General features: G+C 38.6%; 1 protein-coding gene across 2 annotated transcripts in view; it reads right to left on the minus strand.

Annotated features, from left to right (window-relative positions):
- fndc3a (fibronectin type III domain containing 3A) overlaps positions 1–22,414 on the minus strand; it is a 55,447-nt gene extending 33,033 nt beyond the window's left edge. For both annotated transcript variants that reach the window (XM_068316829.1, XM_068316828.1), the window contains exons 1-3: positions 22,022–22,414; positions 19,123–19,266; positions 3,382–3,457 (exon numbers count right to left, since the gene is read on the minus strand). In XM_068316829.1, coding sequence (XP_068172930.1) covers positions 3,382–3,457; positions 19,123–19,233 — 187 coding nt within the window. In that variant the 5' untranslated portion in view covers positions 19,234–19,266; positions 22,022–22,414. The remainder of the gene's footprint in view (positions 1–3,381; positions 3,458–19,122; positions 19,267–22,021) is intronic.
- Positions 22,415–23,769: the final 1,355 nt, after the last annotated feature.

Below are 23,769 nucleotides of genomic sequence, written 5' to 3' on the forward strand. Positions count from 1 at the left end.
AATTTGTGTCTTTAGCTCCCTATCACAATCTGCATGGCTTGTGCATGAGAAGGTATTTCTATGGAACTAGATGATTCTTAAAGTATCCCCTACTGGATAAGCAATCAACCAAAGTGATGAGAATTGTCTCATCAAGAAAATTAGTTGGCCTATCTCTTGCTGTTGAGACAACCTTCAGGCATACAGCGGTGGTTGTCGTGGAACAGAATTGAGCTATGATTCTGACTGAAGCTATGAGGGGGTGTTTATAAGCCAACAGAATTCCCTTATGGCAAGGACAATACCATGTAGGATGGGCCACTCTAATTAGCTTCTTTCATCAAAAGTGTCTATTTCAAGGCAGATATTAAAAGAGACAAATATCTGTTATAAACTGCAATTTACATGACTGTCCATATTAAACTGTCGGTCAGACGCAGCAATTACACATCAAGCGACAAAAAAATACAATCAGAAAAAGATAGGTGTGGGATGAAAGAAATACTGAAAAGCATGATCAACCTGGCCTTGTAACTAAGACACACAGTTCTTTTCTATACAAGCTCAAGCTAAAGGTGATCACATGAATATGCGTAACACTCCTGTAAACAGGGATAATCTGTTTCTGTGAAAACAAAACGAATCAACCCAACCCCATGTGCATACATACATGCACACACACTTTTTTCTCCATCCACTGCAAGTGGTGAGTCATCCCTCTATTCACGTCACTGAGAGATGAGTGCACCCTGTGACAGGCCAGTTAGTAGCAGTCACACTGATCTATGTGGCACCTCTCAGCTCTTTGTTTCTCCTCTGATAGAGACTATGCATGCTCACTCCCTATCAAGAAGGTTTACTCAGCTTGTAATGTGGGCCAATGTGGGAGGCTAAGTCAGACAGGAGTAAGGAGAAGAGACTGCTGTGAGCACAATGATGGCTTCTTGCCTGGGTAACAATCTTCATGGATCAAACTCCCTTGGGTTAGTGCCCAGATTGCACCGAATTATATTATTTTTCTGCCTCAGCTGCTCAAATTACCATGGGGTGGAATGAACTAGAAACATGTAACTGAGGCCCATAACCTAAAAATGTAAGATTCCAAAGAAATATGAGACCATCAACCAGATGGTGTATCTATAAAAGAGAAAAGGCAAAAAATCTTCATCTCCCATACTGGAAATTCAATTAGCTTTGAAACTGAATGGGCAAACTTAGCATTTCACTTCTAATAGTAATGTGTTATTGAGTTTTTGTTACTTCTGCCACCCATGGTTGAAAATGGCAACGTGGTGTGCGGCTTTAGTTTGTTTGTTTGTTTGTGTGTGGGTCATTCAAAATTATTTCAATGAATTTTTGTGGTAAATCCCTGGGGAGGTGAACACGAGGTTAGATTTTGAGGTTAATGACCCTATGACACTTCCTAGGTAGTTCAAATTCTTTAGTGAGGGTTTTTGAGAAGTGTCATCATCATACCAAGCCAATCAAAGACATAGCGGTGTGAGTAATGGTATTGCCACAGTACTAACTTTCCACGATGGAGCTATGCACTCTATGAGTGCCCTCAAGCCTGACAGTGTCACCTGACAGTGTATGTCATTGCAGGACTGAAATACGCAATATCACACAAAACTATATACACATTGTTTTAAAATCACGGCTGCTATCAAACCATCATCTTTACAAGGCTAAAACATAATAAACAATAAGCCATAATTTATTATTAATTTACAGTGTTGAAATACTAAATCTGGGCCCATATCTAGGTTTTGATAGGAAAGAGGCGAAGCACATAATTTTTAGTCACATGCAGGGTGCTCCAAATCGCAAAAATGTATACCACAAACACCGTGGGCAGACTTTTCATGTGCATGCTTTAAGGTATTACCCACATTCTGTAGTGAAATACCTATTGGTAAAAGCATGTCCTGGCCTCATGTGTAGTCTTTATTCAAGATACCATCCTGCATCATCTATTGCACAAATGCGGTACTTTGATTTTGTCTGACTGGCATGCATCTGTTGAGCACAATATACAGTACAGTGATACCTCTACTTACGAATGTCTCTACTTACGAAATTTTCTACTTACGAAATTTCTCAGCAGGAAAATATTACCTCTACCTACGAAAGAAATTTAGACTTACGTAATGTAAAAACACAGTATCGGCTGATACTCGAATAAAAACACCATCGGTTGATACCCAAATCTCCCACAGGTTCCTGAACACAACATTCTCATAGCTGCTCTGCCATTGGCTATTATCTATTACGTATATTCCTGGCATCCCATTGGCTAAGAGGGATGCCACTCAACCTCTGTGTGGAGCTAGAACGGTGCTTATAGAGTGTCTCGGCATTTTGGCACTCGACCCGTGAGGTGTTCTGATAGTTTTGCTCATTTTGCTCATTTCCTCGTGGCAGGAACCATAAAAACACAAGTTAAGCAGTCCAGAGTTCTACTGGTGTAATTTGTGTAAAAATATATTAATGCATCTAACAAAGATCCATTCCCCATGCACGCACACGCGCGCACACACGCACACGCACACACACACACACAGAAAAACCTACACACGTGTGTAGGTTATTCTATTTGAATAAGTCAAACAAAAATTAAGCAGGCTCTGATTGCTTGGCCAGTGATTATTATTGGTCAGTATTTGCTCTTAATTTGATTGGTAGCTTTTAAATGAAGACAGACGAGAAAAATTGATCAGAAGCAGCAAAAATGAAATGCCATAAAATACCACACAATACACTTTGTAAAAAGAGACCACTACTTATAAAACGTCAGTTTATAGTAGATAAATGTCATGAACAACCAAATGCATGACTTAACAGGAATTGGAGTTTGGAATGACAAACACTAATTCAGTGTTCCCTGTCAGAGATGAAAGGAAACACAGCATCAACAAACTGCTGGGGTAGTGGCTTCAGGCCATGTAATCCTCAGAATAAAGACTATGACAATTCTATCCATATTCGCTGTTACCAAATTATGTGTTCTCTTTATTTTTTAAAACTGCCTAGCATCCATTTCTTTGAAGACAGCAATGTTTATGGCCTCCACATTTTAATAGTTTTTTTTTATTATGACACTGTCATCCACACATGATAACATAAGGAAGGTTTCTTTGTCTGGCTGATACCTCTATCAAGCAATGACAGGCACCAAAAACGATAATGAACATGTGGGCATTTAATCACAATCATCTTAAAAAAGACTGATATTAATTGAAGATCATCATCTTTGGAGATGTACTATGATTAATCGAGCTAGATGGGGTTTTTTTAATAAAGTAAAATTAAGCGGTTATTTTGTGATACAAAAATATTTCATGACACCACAAATTCCAACTCACCACAAAGACAGACGTGATGGTAAGAGAATATTCTTACCTGTGATACACTGAAACTGACCATCCTCTCGTCGAATAGTAAAGGCCTCACCTGGGTTTACCTGCACCAGGATTACCTGTAGAGACAAGGCAAATTTTCTGTTTCAAAAGTCATTTAATTTCACTATCAACAGTCATGGTAACAAAAAAAAGCAATCTGCCAATTTTGAGCATTTCTATAAGGCAACACAATTAAAGGAAGGAAAAAACACAAATAAAGCAGCGCCAGTAAAAATTTAAGGCCAAATGCTTCGAACTGCTTAGAATACGTAGTGTGAACAAAAGCTTTTGGCAGTTGAACAATAGTGTCATCAAGAAAATCTCAGAAAAACAGGAATAAGATAAAAAAGAAATACAAAATGTAAATCAATGAAATAATGGCTAAATGTTTAATTTTCACTTCACAATTTTCCAGGCATGTATTAAAGCAAAATACATTTATTCAGTGTGAAACTGTTCATAGGCCATCAAAACAAATCTATGTGTATATTTCAAGAACAGTCGGAAGATGATGCCTATACATGTCAAACATGAACAAAGCTAAATAACTCACTGTTGCCATCACCTTTCAACACAACTGTATTAATTTCAAAAGCTGATTCATGACTGAACTAGTTTTCCCTGTCTTAATGTGCATTACTCCACTTCATCCATGAAACTGAAAACTACCAACTGTTACCAGCTCAAACAATCATGCAGGTACACATTGCTAACCTAAACTAATTAAAGCTCACTTAGTCATTTACAAACATTTTGTGAATTAGAACTGAACAAGAAAAAGTCCAAAGAGCAAACCTTTTCAACTACTTCAATGTTCTTTACACATCAAATGAACTGATTCACTATTTTCTAAAGCAACAGGTCACATTATGTGACAAAACCCCAAACTACTATGTATCACCATGTATAGTCTAAAAAATCATCTCAAATTCACAACTCTCATAACTTATTAGAAGAAACTTCTAAACAATACACATAGCTAGGTTTTTGTTGCCCAGCAATGTTTGTAGGCGTGAGTTACCTCACTCTTGTGGATGTCGTAGAATCTACACTCCCTCGACAAAGGTCTTTGGCTATCGTTCTCTTCAAGTACAGAAAACATCAGCACCTCCATCTCTGACACTGCTGCCAGCAGGGAAAGAGCCCTTTGACTGCCACACACAAAAGCTCATATGTTCATACACACCCACATACGAGGCAGCGTCAGCAGCAAGTGTAGATAGTGAAGGGGGGGAGGGGGGTTCTAAATGAATTCAAAGTCTAGACAATACCAAGTCAGATGCATGTGTACGTTTGTTGCCCACCTCTTCTATGTAAAGGAAACTCCCCTCCGAGCATGATTCGCCCTTCATTTTATCATTGGAATTTACATTTTTAAATAAATGCTGAGACATTCATCACATGAAATCAAAAGGAAACAAATTGTGATTGCAAAGCATCTGACTGCTACTTACTGTTGCCCGCATTGCTATTCCTCATTCAGGCGTCGCTATTCATGCAGTCACTGATGCTCCAGGGTCTACCAGACCCTCCACTACTTCACCCAACTCTTAAGAAAAATCCCATGACCTGAGATGCTAACACATCTGGCTGCGCTGATCCTTTACACCCTCCACCTCCATCACCTCCTGCATAAAATCTAAAGGAACTCGAGAGTGGTGGAAAGCGCAGAAGGAGTTATTCAGGCAGATGGGACTTAGTCTCTTGCACTGGATGTAACCTTCACAGAAAGTGTAGCGTGAATCTCTTAGTTGCTCAGCCTGGTTCAGTCTCATATGGTCCATGGAGGCACTCGCTGCAGAAGACGGCTTGTTCACTCTTGCTTCTGGCTCCAGTGCAGCTTCCCTACCGTCAGTATCCACAGCAACCCCTTCAACAAATAAGCCACAGCGATGTATGCGCCAAACCTTCAGAGAAGAGACTGAAACCTTATCAGCAGTGGCCACTCTTTGCAAAAGCAGGTAGCTGAACCCATGAAAACAGGACCACAGTTACAAGAGAGACTGGATGATGCCTCACATCTGTTTGCTATTCAGTTTCCTTCTGCCTTTGCCACTGACTGTGTGCCAGTTCAGTTAATGCCTGTTGTGCTCCTTGAAATGGTTAATTTCAATAGCATTCCACCAGGGCGTGATCATAACACAGCTGAGCCGGCAAAGATATAAGGGTTCCGTAGCATGGGGAGTCCTTTGTTCTGCCTTTTTTTCACAACAACAACAATGGCGTGAGGGAGCAGAGCGACCCACGCAGCTCTGAGGCTGACACATACGACTACGCTACAGTCCCGCTCCCTCCCTCCCTTCTCTACCTCCCCCTCATCCTCTCCATGGCTCTCTCGCCCATTCAGTGAACAACATGCCATAAACCCAGTCTTAATACTCAAATCGATGTGAAAAGAGATGAGGTTATGGCAGTTCAATTGCAAAGCTCCAGCACTGGCGACAAAGGCACCCTTGGGTTCTTTATGGTCTTAATAGATTACAAAGCAGCCCACTGACAAAACAAAGACCATTTCTACAGCAACAAAAACGTAGCTTGCAATAATCATTACACACACACACAAAAATCAATCAGTGCCTCTGACGTGACCCCCTGAGAATCAGCTGATTTAAAAAAACAAAAACAAAAAAAAAGTTTGTTCAATGATGCCATGCAAAATTTACCCATCAAAGCACTAATTTTCCATGTTATGGACCAATGAAGCACCTCGAGGTGGGTCGTATTGTTAAAGCAATTTTGAGCTCAGAATTAAAGAGATAGAAGCAAGAAAAACATTTGAGCTTTTAAACTGCAACTAAAATCTTATTTTTGTCAAGCATGTTTTTTTTTCTTGAACAGAATCTGAGTATCAGTATCATAGAACATATGATAGTGTCAATGTAATAAACAAGATCATAGACATAGAGGAGTGGAAACAAGCATAGATATCCTTAATATTTCTGTCTTTTTTATAGTTGGTCAAATTTCTATCATATGCATTTTATTTATCTACATCTGTCTATCCATCAATCGATATATCTACGTATGAAATACTGTATATCTCTATCTACTTATGTATGTTATTAAGTTACACCATTTCATTATTTGTTATTCATTACATATTGACAGCAAAAACTGAAGCCAAATAAAGCCAAATGGCTTCTACCAAACAACCCTTTTTTCTTTTTCGGATGTTGTTGTTGAAGTTACAAATCTGACAAAGGTAAAGTCTGCTGTAATAACATGTCCGGAAAGAAAAAAAAAAGAAATAAGAAATATTAGGATACATTTATTGGGATTTAGGTTTTTGTTTTTTAGAAAATAGACTGGTACTAAGACATTTTAGGGTATTTTCATAAATTTATATTAAGACCGTTTATTCATTTCACCACCAACTTACAAAAAATAGCCTTGCTATGTTACCCTTGTATCAGCCATTAAATGACTATAGTTTTTTAGAAGCATGCTCTACAAGTTATTTACAAAGAGAAACAAAGCTATTATTTTGAAAAACACCGATAAATGTATGCATAATTGCCAGAAAAGATTTGCTTAAGGCTATTGTCAATGACAAATACTCTTGTCCATATACAAGCCAAGAATTAATGTGTGCCTGAAGCTAAGCTTATGAAATCTGAATTTGCAGTGGTACTTAAAAATTCCTTCAAGCTTTGCGAAAGTAAAGCCTCTGTCTATAATTTTGTGTGTTGCGAAAAATTAAGTAATATATCAGAAACTATATGGACCCTGTAACAGTGTTGGGATACCACAAAGGTTACATTTCACACAGATGACTAAGTGTGGAAGAAAGGTTTTTTTTTTATCACATTCATCAATCACTCAATCAAACTTAATTTATAAAGCACTTTTCATACAAAGTGAGTAGCCCAAAGTGCTTAACATAAAAATACAAAAACAGTTTACACAATATCCCCCCTATTCCCCAACACACACACACACACACACACACACACACACACACACACACACACACACACACACACACACACACACACACAAATTTAAAAACACTGACAAGGTCACAACATAAAGGAAACACTATCCTGCATTCGCCACTTTGAAGTTAGGAAACACCAGAGAGAAGTTAATAGATATGGAGATAAAAGATGAATGAATAGATTAAAATTCAATACTGTAATTAAAAGTAATAAAACAAGTAAACTGAGGTTAGAGGCCGGGCTAAAGAGGTAAAAATAATTAAATAAAATTCCATTAAAAAAACAGTCTAACAAAGTAAAATAAATAAATCAGTGACTAATAATATAAGTAAGATTCAATTACGAGCCAGGCTAAAAGGTTAAAAGCAATAATAATAAAGAAATTAAATACATAAATACACTGTACATGTTTAGTTAAAAGCCAAGTTAAAAAGGTGGGTCTTGAGTTTGCTTTTAAAAATGTCCACATTTTCTTGTTTTCCTCAGGTCCTGAGGCAATCCGAGGGCCATAATGGTAAAAAGAGGCCTTGCCACATATTCTGGTTAAAACTTTTGGAGTAATTAAAAGGGGAGTGCCTGAAAACCTGAGAGATCTAGAGGGCATATACAGTATGTTAAGAACAAATCAGATAATTAGGACCAAGACCATAAAGAGCTTTAAAAAAACATTAAAAGGATCTTAAAATTGATTTTGAAGCGTACAGGTGACTTTAAAATTGGTGTAATGTGAACTCTCTTTCTGGTCCCCGTCAGAACTCGAGCAGCTGAGTTTTGGAGATGTTGCAATGGAGTAATGCTTTATTTAGAGAGACCAGAAGGAAGAGCCTTGCAGTAATCTATTCTACAAGTGACGAAAGCATGCGTTAGTGTCTTTGTGTTGGTTTGGGATAAAAATGGCCTTACCCTGGCAATGTTCTTTAGATGATAAAAACCACTTTTAACCGTACTTTTGATATGAGCATTAAAATTTAATTTGGAATCTAGAATAACACCAAGGTTTTTTTTTACCTGCTCAGAAGTGTGTACATCAGGACCGATGACAAGTACTTCTGTTTTGTCGTGGTTGAGCTGTAAGAAGTTACCTCCCATCCATAATTTAATATCTAAAATGCATTCTTAAAGGGCATCTATTGGGCCAGTGTCATCAGGGGACACGACTATGTAAAGCTGTGTGTCATCAGCATAACTATGGAGATTAATGCCATGCCTCCTGATGACATCCCCCAGTGGTAACATCCATCCATCCATCTTCCACCACTTATCCGTAGTCGGGTCGCGGGGCAGCAGCTTCAACAGGGAGCCTCAAACTTCCCTTTCCCCAGCCACATCCACCAGCTCTGACTGGGGGATCCCAAGGCGTTCCCAGGCCAGTGTTGAGATATAATCCCTCCACCTGGTCCTGGGTCTGCCCCGAGGTCTCCTCCTAGCTGGACGTGCCAAAAACATCTCCCTAGGGAGGCGTCCCAGAGGCATCCACACCAGATGCCCAAACCACCTCAACTGACTCATTTCCATGCGAAGGAGCAGCGGCTCTATTCTGAGCCCCTCGCCAACAGTGGTAACATGTAAAGATCAAAAAGAGTTGAATCTAAAATTGAGCCTTGTGGGACACCACACTTCAGTTCATAGTTCTTAGAGGAATATTCGTCCATGCTCATAAAAATTATCTTCCGCTAAGATATGACTTAAACCAATTAAAACAGAACCAGAAATGCCAATCAGGGTATAAAGTCTGTCCAGGAGAATATCGTGGTCAACTGTGTCGAACGCTGCACTAAGGTTAGTCAAAACAAGAACGTTTCCTTATGTCCATATTGCACCTTAAGTCACTGACAACTTTTGTTAATGCTGTCTCTGCACTGTGTTGGGCCAGATGGATATTTTTTGCTGTTTCTGTACTGTAAAAACCAGATTAATATTTTTCAAAAATATTATGAGACTTTAAAAAAAATCATTCAACTGATTAAAAACAATTTTTTCTAAAATCTTACTTAAAAATGGCAGATTAGATACAGGTCTGTAAGTACTGAGGACTGATGGATTTAAATTTCTTCTCTTCAGAAGGGGTTTTGCTATGGCAGTTTTGACAAAGGATGGGAAAACACCCATCTGAAGTGAAGCATTAATAATGTTGAGCAAATCATGATCCAAAAAGCCATACATTTATTTAAAAAAGAGTGTGGGGATGGGATCTAAAAAACAGGTTGTGAGTTTAAGTTGAGAAATCACCTTTATCAACAACTCAGCATCAACCAGGACAAATTTTTCTAGTGTTTCCCCACTTGCAACGAGAGATTCATTGGTGTTAGAATCCAATGTTTGACAGTGGGAGAAGTTTGATCTTATTGTATCTATTTTAGTATTAAAATGGGCTGCAAATTCCTCACACTTTGAGTAGGATGACATAGTATTTGTGCTATTAAAAATGGTATTGATTAAACAATCAATTGTTGAAATAATAATTTTTGGATTGCTACGGTTGTCACTGATGAGTTTTGAAAAATATGCTGCACGGCTACAAATTCGTAGAACAGTTTAGCCAACTACATAAAGGATATACCATATTGCCATCATTGTAAAGATTTGCTTTTTGTTGTATCCAAGTCCAAAGAATGTACATCATTTACCATAGTCAGATGTGCCACACACTACATTTTTAACCCAGTAGATTGGGCTTGTTTTTATGGCTTTCAGCTCTGACGTTTCTCATCCATTGATGACTCAGAGTTCAGGTTTCTCACTATTTGTTCCTCTTAATTGTTTGCTGTGTGTTGATGTGACATAGCAGCTGGGTGGACAGGAAAAAGGAGCCTAACGACACAGGAAAAATCTCGTCAGAGTCAGATCTCATCAAGAAAGAACCGTTTCCCCACAGCTGATGGCACATGTGTTTGTGTATAAATACTGTAGTTGAAAGAAAGACAATGAATCTTGACCCTTGAAAGCATATGCCACAAAAGTAGGACACATATCACTCAGACCATGCTCAACTGACACCCAAGTTGATAGACTGACACCTCAGATTTGTTTTCCACCAGCAATTCAGTCATTTTGTTTATTATAAACATGAGACTAAAACAATTAAAATATTTGGCATAAAATCTTTGTCTAATTCCTGCAATAACATACAGCACGCTGTTTATAATGGATGATTACTTTTTATTCATACAAACTAAAATAAAATGTATGCCTTGATCAAATGAAATATTTACTTGATTTTCTCGATATTGGTTCACACAATTGATGCAGTAAAATGTGATTTGTCCCACTCACTCAAATAGTGTCCATAACACTGCTGAGTCACATGTTGTCTACCTCTTCACAAAAATGGACAAACAGTGGGCTCACTCGTTTTCACAGATGATTTACTGGCTGACCAGGAGACAAACGCAGTGGGTTGCATTATTGTTCAAAGTGTTCCAACACTTTGCGTGGGGTATGTTTACAAACGGGAACTGATTCTCAAACATTTCTCCTGATAAATAAAAGTCAAAGGAAATGCCGCCTGAGTCTAACTATGGTAATGAAAGGCCAACACCAACCACGGGTGAGGAAGAAGCTAGGTCTCAATATCGCACAGCAACAATAACCGACAGTATCCCACGGACGGCACATGGCCATAAGCAGACCACAGCTTCAGGTCAGTGTGCTTCCTGCTCACTTTGTATATTTACTATTTAATGTTGTGTGCTTTTCCAAACCTAGATCAAACAGCAGGTTTCTGCATTTCTATTTTTTTCTTTTTCATTTTACAATCTCAGCTCAAGTCACCAAGGGTGTCAGTAATAATATTCTTATTTTTGAATAACATGGAAAATTACAGAGGAATTTGGAACTGAAGAAGAAGATGCTCATACCACCCCGCAAATTTTATTCGAAGCTATACCTAAAAAATTTGGCACTGAAAGATCCTTCAAATTTTCAGAGCAGAATTATTTGCATGGCTGATTAAAAGATCAAATTATCAAATTAGTGAGAGTATTTTTTTTCAAAAAACCTTTAAGAAGAGCAACTGGAGAACATCGACCTCTGACACAGCCAGTAGTACGCTCTTCTCTGATATGCATAATCTCCAGAAGCAACCACAACGTCTGAATATACTTTCAAAAGAATCTGTGTCATCGAAAGTCTCTGAATTACACCTCTTCTCTTTCCACATGGTCGACCAATTCAGCCAAGTTATTCAACACATTGATAGGCTAGGAAGAAAGCAAACTTCTTAATTTACACTTTTACTGCTGCCTGTATGTCCTCTCCTCTTGTGTGTGTTTCATAGTGGCAAAAGCTGGACATTACCAGTAACATCTACAGACTCATCAAAGAGCAACGATATGGTGCTCTCTGAATAGCTGCATCAAGCTGTTAATATTACTGATTTTCTGGTTGCTGTTGAAGCTGACTTCAAGATTTGTTTGATTATTTTACACATCTCATCTTTGTCTCAACAACAGCATTTAAGCACTCCTTCACAACTGTGCCATCACCAACAGATTTTTTATGTTGCTCCAAATCCACTATGACTTTTTAGTGAACGTTTGTTTGCATTTTCCTCCGTTATTTTCCCTAAGCTCGGACTACAGGGGATAACTTTGCTCAAAATCTCAGTGCTTTGTTTCGTAGTGGCACTTAATGTTATCATTTTTAATGAATGCCACATGACGAAAGAATAAAAAAATTTTGTCCACTCATTGTTAACCAGCAGTTTTCCTCATTAAGCTTCCTTTGTTTGGAGCAAGCTATGCTGTCCTCACTGTCTCCCTTCCTCTGTGCTCTGCTGTACCAGTAAGCTCACAAAGGTAGTGGCACTTCCAGGTGCGCTGACCACACAGGTAAACAAACGATCTGACTGACTGAACTGAGTGGTGCTACTTCCATATTAACCAGAGCAGCAGCGGCCGCCGTCTTTGGCCGCAACTGTCAGTAAAAATGCCCCAAAAAATCTATTGTTGTGGTCACGGGTCCGAAGAGAACCATCACTTGGTCTAGATCAGGACCGCGGTCGGCCATTTACTGATGCCTGACATAGACCATTTATGCTACAACGTTGATGAGGTGGAAAATCTACTGATAAAACTCACAAGAATTTAGATTTACATATTATGTCAATGTTAATATTTTGATGTGAAATGCATTTAACTGCTTTGCAAAATTGCTAAGGGTCAGAAGTTCTTTATTTTTGGACATCTATTTGCCATCTCAGCCATGATGACGCAAATAGCGTTTTTATTTCTAATACGTATTTATCTAGTATTGCTGATTTTTAGTTGAAGGAAAAGAAAAATCTTTTCAAATAACTAGTGAGTGTATATAATGAGACTGCATAGCTTGGAGACCATCTCTAACCAAGGCAGTTACAAAATTCCAGATCTGTCTGAAACTGATTATGCATAAGCATTAGCAGAGACAACAGGTTGTGAGGTTCAGCTTAAAATTTACAAGAACAGAGTGATTCATCCATTATCAATTTTGCTAGAAATGAAATAACAAGAACTGAAGGGGAGGGTGCTAAAATGGATGAAACTACAGAATCATAACACAGTCATCTCTGAAAAAGGAATCATCTCAGGTAAAGACCTCAAGACAATAACTTCCTCTCTGAATCAGAATAATTGGTCAAACAGAGGGTTAACACCAAGCCAAAAGATAAAGAAACCAAGGACAATTTTCCTTGAAGCTACACTACTTCCACTAAAGGTCACAAATGCCATCATTGTGAATTGTCTTCACTGTCACCACATTCCTGCCTTGCTCTGTCAGGGCCCAGAACCCTCCAGCGGTTCCTGATTCCCACTCTGCAGCTGTCATGATATTTACTCACCTCTACAGACACACAACACACACATGCTTCATTTTATTCACTGCAATAATTACAACAATAGCCCCGAAATGTCTTAAATAATGTTCAGTGGAACTTTTTTATTACGTAATTTGTGACATTTGTTAATGCATTATGTCTAGTTCTACTGGTGTTTTAATGAATAAACGTACATGTCATGGTAACTGGTCAAAATGACATCTTATCACTGACCATTTTCCTTCCTGAATCTACATTGGCACACCCTTATTTTTTTCAGTTTACGATTCTGCAGACCATAGCATGCATTGTAAATCCATGCCTGGTACACGCAAGTAATAATGTGTATTGAGAGCCTGCAGTGTGTGTTAGACTTACATGGTTACCATACCATAAAGTTAAGGAAGCATAGCTCTAAATGAGCAAACCTTTTTAGTGATTACTGTACTAAAAGGACACCAAACAAAGAAAAAAAACAAATCCAAAATTTAATAATCAAGCAAACATGGTCAGGAAACATGGTCATAATCTGCACAACCAATGCTCATGCCATTCATTCATTCATTCATTTTCCAACCCGCTTAATCCGCTAACGCAGGTCGCGGGGTAGCCAGTGCCTATCCTGGCAGTCTCAGGGCGTGAGGCGGGGGACACTCCGGGCACGACGCCAGTGCACCGCGGAGCCACATAGAAACAAACAAACAACCATTCACACACACACACACCCCTATGGCCAATTTGGGACCGGCCAATCAACCTGAAGCGCATGCTGTTGGAGGTGAGAGGAAGCCGGAGAACCCGGAGAGAACCCACGCAGACACGGGGAGAGCATGCGAACTCCGCACAGAGCGGGACTCGAACCCAGGTCCGCCGTGTTGTGAGGCAGCAGCGCTAACCACTGCGCCACCGTGCCGCCCGCCGAGTGTGCATTATTGTTTTTAATTTTAGTATTATTACTATTATTATTCATTCATCTTCATGACCCGCTCATTCCATTGTTCCACTGTTCACCTGAAGTGCATGTTTTTGGAGATGGGAGGAAGCCGAGGAACCCAGAGAGAACCCACGCAGACATGGGGAGAACATGCAAAGTTTGCAGACTGGGACTCAAACCGGGAACTGCCTTGCTGTGTGGCAACAGCACTACGGTACTGTGCCACCCTATCATTATTATTATTATTATTATTATTGTTATTAATATTGTAATTAACAATAATAATATTGTTGTTGTTGTTGTTAATATTGTTATGTCATTGTTGTTGTTATTATTATTATTTCTGTTGTTTTGTTGTTAGCATAGTTTGATGAACAGGTTACACATTTTTTTTCATGATTCTTTCACGTCAACAAATATTGTCTCAAATGGCTGGGAAACAAAGAAACACAGTGTTTGCATGTATTAGCAACATGTATTATAATACATGTTGCATGTATTATTTTGACTGCAAAGTAGCCAGTTTTGTCCAAATGAGCTGCCAAAATGAACAAAAAATCATGGCTAATTATTACTTTATTAACATTAAGTCAAATGTATAAAAGCAATATAGGTAAACAATATAGATTTATAGATAGCAATTTCTTTTCTATATATATGTATTTGTGGATCATGAAGTATTGCTATGTCTTTGCATGTCTAAGACGAAAAAACATCAAGCTGTGATTTTTTTTTTTTATATATGAGCAGAGGAACCGCTCAGTGCTATGCGACAGTTGTTATTCCACCTCATAGGAACATATTTCAGGAAATTTCAGCTATCATGAGCAGGCAGTGTCTCAAATTGGTGTGAGCAGGAGGGTGATAATGTGAGCCAGAACAGAACAACAGCGTTTCATTCCTCTCATGTACAGGTAATCAGGTAACCTTTGTGGGAGGTGGTAAGGTAACTGAATTCCATGAGAAAACCCTCCCAACCCCACACGACTGGCAAAATATGATCTCTATGTGAACAAAGCAGTTTTTTCCACAGTGGAAAATTACAAGGTGGCTTGAAAAACACGTTTACAGAGCCACGCTAACATTAGCAAGTCTTATTTAGACAAATTGCCGAAGACCAAGGAAATGACGCAACAAATATCACTAGGTTCCATACTGAGCCCAACAAAGTCATGGAAAGTTAAGCAAATCAAAATGATGACCATCAAGATGACTCACTCTGGCTCATCAGAGTCACTCAATCTAGCTCTTAATACATGAGATGGTGCAGAATATTATCTCATATCCTGCATCCATAAAGCAAAAGCTGCTGTAAAAGTAAAGGAGGCTTGGTTAGTAACCATCAACCACCTGTCGCCTATCACATAAATTAAAAAAAAAACCATATCTGTATGAACACACACAGGAAGACGTGTGTGTGTGTGTGTGTGTGTGTGTGTGTGTGTGTGTGTGTGTGTGTGTGTGTGTGTGTGTGTGTGTGTGTGTGTGTGTGTGTGTGTGTGTGTGTGTGTGTGTGTGTGTGTGTGTGTGTGTGTAAACAGTTGTGACAATAAATGTGAACAACACAAAACTGATGCGTGATATATTTCAGTCCCTACATTAGGAAATGTACACTGGGTATTATCTGATGTAATTGTAACAAGTGCAACTGATGTATGAGGTCACATTGCTTTGACTCACTCAACAGGTACATCATGTACACACTCTGCTACAGCAGGTGGCAGCATGCAGTAAGACTGAACAACAGTGTTAGAGATGTCAAGTCAGGAAGTTATCTAAAGCATATCATTTTACATTTTCTGCTTGACACAAAAGAAATGCCAATGGTTTTAATTTTCTATAAATGAACAACAAGAAAACTTTTAGATTTTTATCTTTTAATTCAGTTCAGATTCCAACAAATAATGAAATCTTAACACTACTGGCGATGGGAGATTAAGAATTTGAAGGAACATCAAAACTTCCTTCATTATCAAACAAGTTAAAATCACAAATGTGTCCTAGTATGGTAGACACAAGAGGGCGATTGATTTTGCTAGGATAGGTTGTTCACATATCCAATAATTATGAAACAATGCACGCACACACACACACACACACACACACACACACACACACACACACACACACACACACACACACACACACAAAATGGTGGAGTGAGACAGGTACCAATGAGCTCCACCCTTAAACAGTAAAATCAGTAATAGGGGATATCCAAAAAAATTAACAAGGGTTTTTCCTCGAGGAGTCACTCAGCTGCCACGCAATGATAAAGGAGGAAATACTGCAGTAAGTTCAACTAGTTCATGCCTCTACTGTATACCAACATTAACCCTTACTGCAGAGAAAAATGTGTCCTATCCATGAATTTAAAGCTATTAAAAAAATGTTATCATTCAACCAATCATGCATCTGGAGGGGCGAAAATTATTAAAATCAGTCTGTTTTCTACTGAAACTACAGAGACACAGACAGATCCAGACAGATGTGTTTCTCTGTTTCACAGTGTTGTCAGACAACATTATAAGCCTGAAAGTTTTGAAAACAAGTGTTGATATATATACTGCTTCCCCTTACAGGATATATTTTATGACTTGTACGTTGAATGGCGATAATAAAATACGGCATTGAGATAATGTTCTTCACTTCAAGCGATCCCAATGATCCCAACATCCCAATGATCTGTCTGCGCAATGAGCTCTATTGCAAGTTAAATCCTGCTTTAAACATATTGTATTTTGAACACTGTAGTAACTTTTTTTTTAATCTATTTTTATATACTGATCTGATCCCCAAAGGGCAATTAAGAGCACACTCTGGTTAGTAAATAAAGTGCGCTCTCGCGCATTCACGCATCAAAGGTCGTGACTTCACCTCATCACAGATTTTTGTTAGGCAGTCACATGATACCATACGTGCATTCTATTGGCTGACAACATCCGGAAGTACCCTCTATTCCGTGAGTCTCGGACTTATGTGGGACACAAAAGTGCTTTAAACAGTCGATGAGAGTGTGGGAAAGGGTAATGCAGATAGAAGGTGGTTTAATATCATTTAATATCAACATGGAGAGGGTTCATAAATGTTTATCATGAATAATAAATAGTTCCTTGCTCCATCGCAGAATTCATTAATCACGTGTAGTTCCTGGGACGCATTAACCGCAAGGAATGAGGGCGTACTGTACTTCAAACACATGCATACATGTTAATTTGTAGCGCACACACACACACACAAAAGGGGGCCTGTAGGCAAGCAGAGGAAGTAGAGTGGCGGGCAGCCCCTTTGTGAAGCGCCCCAAATGAGCAACTTGTAATGGCAGACGGCGCCTTGTTAAGGGTGCCTAGGCAGTGCTCTGGAGGTGAGCTGACACCTCCCCCGGTCAGCTTACACTCCGGTTGTTTTTGGGCGGGATTGGGAATTGAACCGCCAATCTTTGGAACATTGGACTGCCCGCTCCACCACTGAGCCTCTGCCGCCTTACAAGAGCGCCTGCCGTCCCACAACGATAATTATAGTGGAATCCTACAGTAATATGGTAATTTGTAAAGTGAATATAATACAGGTAGTCCTCAACATACAAACAAAATTAGTTCTGAAAGGTTGTTCGTAAGTTGTTATTTATTAAATTTCAATCCATAATCGTCATTTGAAGTCATTTAAATTCCATTACCACTCTAAATACAAAAGTACTACTGTGGTACCTCTACTTACAAATGTCTCTACTTACTGAATTTTCTACTTACGAAATATTGCCTCTACTTACGAAATTTTGACTTACGAAAAACACAGTACCGGCTGATACTCGAATCTCCCACAAGTTCCTGAACGCAACATTCTCATAGCTGCTCTGCCATTGGCTATTACCTATTACGTATATTCCTGGCATCCCATTGGCTAAGAGGGATGCCACTCCACCTCTGTGTGGCGCTAGATCGGTGCTGCTTATGCAGTGTCTTTGGCATTCTGCCCTCGACCCATGACGTGTTCTGATAGTTTTGCGTAAATATAATAACTTTTTGAGGACGTATTCGCTATGGACCCCAAGAAAGTGACGAAGAGGAAAAGAAAAGACAAACTTTTTTTTGTCCATACAAACAAAGCAAAAGACCATAGAAAAGCGTGAAAAAGGGATGCATTTGGTTGATCTCGCCAAAGAATATGGCCGTAATGCATCTGTAATCGACACGTTATTAAAACAAAAGGAAGTTTAAGGAGTTTAAGGCATTGCGTGGGTGGTTGGAGTTCAAAAGGAGGACTGGAATTCACTCTGTTGTTCAGCATCGTGAGATAGGACCGCATGAACCAAAGAGGGCAAAAAACAATGGGGACAGCTGTTAAAAGGTAAATGACGTCATCTTTTTTTTTTTTTAACATTATGCACAACTCTCATTTATTGTGCAATAATCTAATCGTAACATCTATTGGTTACATGTTTTGATGCATTTTTATGCTTTATAAAACATTTATGTCGGAATTTTTGGGGGGCTTGGAACAGATTAGGGTATTTGCATGGAAAACGCGTCTCTATTTACGTAATTTTCTACTTACGTAATTTCTTTTGGAACTAATTAATTTCGTAAGTAGAGGTACAACTGTTTTCCCTAACACTTACCAAAAACAGCATCATAGAAACAACACATAATAAAAATGTCTTTCAGCCACAGGTTTTGGACTATTAAAATCAACAGAAAACCATTATAAGCACATGATATCATGTTACCATACAATAAATAATAATAATATATACTAAAATACATACATAGTTCTAATATCTACCCTTAAGGGTCATTTGTGATTCCTGCGTTTATTTTGAATTCAGTTCGAATCCTCAAATGTTGGTATCTTTAAATGTTTGGACATCAAATGTATGTATGTTGAGGACTATCTGTACTATGAAAATCACATGCCACTGCAAAATTAGGCAAGTGCCATGTCAATATTCATGAAGACATTGTGAAAAAGAAGAGGTCAACAACTCCAAAAGGTACTGTGCAGATATGCGCAAGTTTTTCCCACAACAGGCTCAAAGAAGCAAGTGAGACTCAGAAATAAACTGGAGCTAAAGCTTACCTGCTGGGGGCCCTCCCCGTTGACCATGGCAGGGGGTGGTGGTGAAGCCAAGATTGGAAGTTCAGTGCCGAGAAGCTGGCCGGACTCCAGAGGTGGGGTATGGTCTGCCATGTCTGCCTCATTCACACCACTGAAGAGGCTCTCCTACAAGATATAGCGATCAATGAGTATCTACAAAGTATAACACAAAGGTTTTGGTGTCTCAGTGAGTCTTTTAACTTACACCTGTGCTGAAAACCGTATCTGTCCAAATGGTCCACAGGATGTAAATTCTCTAAGCTCTACATGCAATATGAGTACAGCCTTACACTTTGACTACATCATTACAATATAAATACACCATTACACTACAAGTGACAGATGAAATTAAATTGAATAGGGATGATAAAAATTTTGGGAGGCTGATGATGTCTATAAGTTGTGTGTGTTTGTAACACACACACATTTATGAAGACAAAGGTTTTCTAATATTGATAGAATTTAGTTTGTTGCTGTTTCTGTTACTGCAGCCCTGACAAAATGATATACATATATACATACAAACAAATAAATCCTTTATTTCCATAGGGAAATAACTTTTTTTTAATAATTACGCTAATGCAAGCTGTGAACTTGTTTACGGAATTACTTACACTCTACATTCATGGACATCACTTACTGAATGTGATGGTTACTGATAGGTGATGGTTATGTGTTATTACCGTACATACACAACTGAGACAGATTGAGTGCTGTTCTACAGACCAAAGCAGTGTCAGAGTGACATATCACTGAAATCTCTTGGCCAGCTCACTTTGATGTGGTTACTGGATTTTTTTAATAGACATACATTTGACCTGGGTGGAAGAGGATTTTAATTAGATAAGCACTAAATTGCACAGATGCGGAATTTACCAGAATTTTTTAAATAAAGAAATCAAGCTCTGCGCATTATTCCCAAGGAATTAAATTAAAATGTTAAATAAAAAAAAACCCTAGTCATAGCAGAATTTTTAAAAGACAGTTTTAAAAAATCCTTGATCCATCTTTTTATCTGGAATCTTATGAAAAATTTAATCAAGTCAGTTCTGGCCAGAAATCTATCCTACCAACAAATTTGAAGGATCTTTTTGAGTAGTTTTTGTTAGTAATATCAAATAACTAAATTCAAGTAATCTGCTAAAGCAAAGCATAAAATGTCATCATGCGAAAAACTTGTCAAGTCGAATTTCTTTCAGAAATCATGAAAGAAACGGTTCCTTTGAAACATTAAAATGAATTTTGCCTCAAAGGGCTACAATGAGGCATTGCTTTTCGTGAGAAAAGCTGGGAAAATAATTACATGACTATCAAAATCCCTATCTAAAAACAACAGAACACCATGAGAGAAATGGAACATGTGTCCTTGAACCTTATTACACTCCCGCGCATGCGCCCCAGAGCTCCCAGTGATCTGGCTAATCTGTTATCTTTAGCCCCTCCTCTCCCTCAGCTTAAACAACCCAGTCAGTTTACAGCGTGATGGGCAATGAACCGCTTTTGAGGGACTTGTTCCTAAGAACCAATGCTTGGTTCGTCCTACAATCACTTGCAGGCTTCTTCATTAGGCCTTCAAGGCAACTACTGCAGTCATTTATATAAAACCCAAGCGTTACTATGCCATCCAACACAATTTCAAGTAGATCCATGGTCAAGTTTCCTATTTTTATTACTTAACACACACCGGAAACATTTTCAACAAGGCCTCGGTAAAGGGAAAAATCAACAATGGAGGATTATCTGACCACTTCTTCACATATTTCTACATGTTTCATACATTCAAAGACACACCGGCCTAATTGATATTCTGAGCTCACACAAAAAATAGCTCACTATTAATTTTGATAGCAAGTAATTTGTGAATGACCGATAATAAAGCGTCCCATATGCCGGTTCCTACACACACAGCGTCACCTGTGGATGACGCACGTTAATCAGAACACATTGTACTTCCCCCTCTGCGCTCCTATGATTCTTTGGGGAAAATAATTGTCGTCATGAAAGACTCAAAAATCACCGCAGCTAACTACTTACCACCGAAAAAACACCCATCCGCTTGTCCAACTTCATTTGAATTTGCATGCATCGCACAAACAGGCATTACTAATGCATCGACATTGTGGTAACATCTGGTGTGCAAAACATTTTGACTGTAGCTAAGAGAGCAGATGAAAACCTACAACATCTGTTTCTCGGTTACAGTTTTGATGAGAATCGAAAAACACCCCCCCAATGTATGAAACAGTGCGGAATTAATACTGGTGGTTTCTGCTATTAGCATTGCTTTATTATTTTTTTTTGCAATGTAGTGTTCGACAAAGGTATAGAGTGGACAAACCCATGCTAAAGAAAAAAGTAAGGCTTTAGAATGTGTAATGGCATGAAACACTTTCGATCGATTGGTTAGTTTTTTTTAACTAAACATCTTCCACATTTTATTTCATGTGACAGTTCTGATAAAAACCCCAAATGTTTTTATTTTTATTTTTATTTTTTTATGGCAGCCAGCCTTACACGACGCAACAGCTGGTAAACGTGATGCACACTGAGCTAACACTTTCGTTGCCTTAAATTTTCCAAAGTTCAACCAAAACAGCTGACATTTAAAACCTACCGGGGTGCTGATAGTAGGGTTAGTAAAATGAAGGAGACCTACCGTACCAACAATTGCATAGGCAAACGTTAGCAGAAAACCTGTAGTGTGTGCTTGGAACTGTCGTAGTCTAATTGTAATCTCAATGTTTACAAGGCATTGGAAAAACGAAAGACAACTTTATATAAATGCTCTGAAGAGATGAAGTTGAAACACGGTAACGCTAAGACTGTCAGGAACACAAGTGTGTTAACCGCTATTGCAAATAGCGCAGCTTATGTTACTCACTCAGTCGACACGGCAGCAGTCTTGATTGGCACGTATATCAGGGATGATTCCTTACAGCTCTTCCTAAAATGTTTAGCGTAAGCAATGCACAACCTGCAACACCTGAGTCGGACAACTTGCTAACTACCTAATAAACACCATAACGTGACATCGCTAACGCTAAGCTATCTGATGCTATCTGGCTAATAGTTAGCAAGAGGATGTGCTTTCCTCGTTATATGTTAGACAATCGCTCACACTGACGATACCGAAAGCAGATCGAAGTAAGCAACTATAAAGCGACAGTGACGATGTTAAGTATCGATAAAGTTAGCTCTATTGACACTTTTATCGAAATAACTTTCCTCCCGACCCTGCTTCTCGCTTAAAAGTAAGGAATTTCTCCATCGCTTACAGGGCTGTGTGCGCATGCGTAAAACAGGAAATCATGGCGAATCCCAAATTCCACGCCAGCTTTCGGAAATCTTTATGATAGTAACAATTCTGAACTAATTATTAACGTGTGTTATTCGAATCCTGTGTGCCTTGAGGTTTTAATTTCTAAGGAGGCCCTGCAGTTGACATGTCTATGATCGGTTTGTCCATCAAGTTAATTGCACTGAATTATGTCAATCAAAATGACTTTTTTTTTCATCTCTCTATTTTTGCGAGGCTATGGTGTTTTGCACAAAGTTTAGACTTACGTATACTTTTTTTGACAACTACCTTTACATACTGGTACGCTGCACAAATGTACAATTTATGGTACAATAAAAAAGTTAAAGGTGCCGAATTTAATAATCATGAGTAAATAAACAGACTTGAGGTTTCAGTTTCACGCTCGTCTCACCAAAGAAACCATCACACTGTCATTAATTTTACTTTCGTTTCAGACGCTGGTATAAAAAAAAAAAACCCACACCCAAAGGCGTTTTGGTTTTTAATTTTTGTTGTTGTGTAAGTCAATATAAAATCAGAATGACATGTAAATAAAAACCCAGACCGGATGTGATCATGTGACTCCAAAACAATAGCGCTCAATGTGGTTGCAGTTCCCTCGTCTGAACTGCAGACCGTCTGTGGTGCGGAGCGCTTCACCACGAGAACAGTGGGTATAGTGTTGTGTGAAACACGGATCACACGATCACCAGGACACTGAACAACCTGTCATTAGAATATTGGACATTCGATTGTATGGCGCAGCAACAGTCCGACATCTGCATTTTGGCGCTCTTGTTTTTTACCCAAATAGCCATATCCGGTCTATGGAAACGAAATAAAATCACAACTTTGTGTTTTCAAGTCTTTATTCAAAGCAGAGAGGAAGGGAAATTCTTTTACTTACGAAAAGTATTATTATTGCATTATTAGGAAATATTTTGTATTATTTGTTTGCTATTTTAAAACGACGAACACAATTTCTACTTGTTGTCCTTTCTTTTCCTCTTCTTTTTTGAAACTGTCGATCTTGCCAGATTTGATATTACTTACCCACCAGAAGATTTCTTGAGAACTTTCCAAGATCGATCCAGTTTAACACAGTAGAAGAATATTATGAGTTGGACACATTACTCTTGACTAGTCTGTTAATATTTTTCATTTTATTTTTTATCATTTTGGAGACAGTGAATGATAAATCCGCGTCTGTACCGTTATATTATTGAAAAGATTCTTCTTCAACTCAAGATCACACAAAATAACACATAGACACACACGCACACACAAACACATAGATACACAGGCATCAAATGAGGGTTGGTAAAGCTTTA

The sequence above is a fragment of the Antennarius striatus genome, chromosome 6, assembly GCF_040054535.1.
Source record: "Antennarius striatus isolate MH-2024 chromosome 6, ASM4005453v1, whole genome shotgun sequence".
Lineage (NCBI taxonomy): Eukaryota > Metazoa > Chordata > Actinopteri > Lophiiformes > Antennariidae > Antennarius > Antennarius striatus.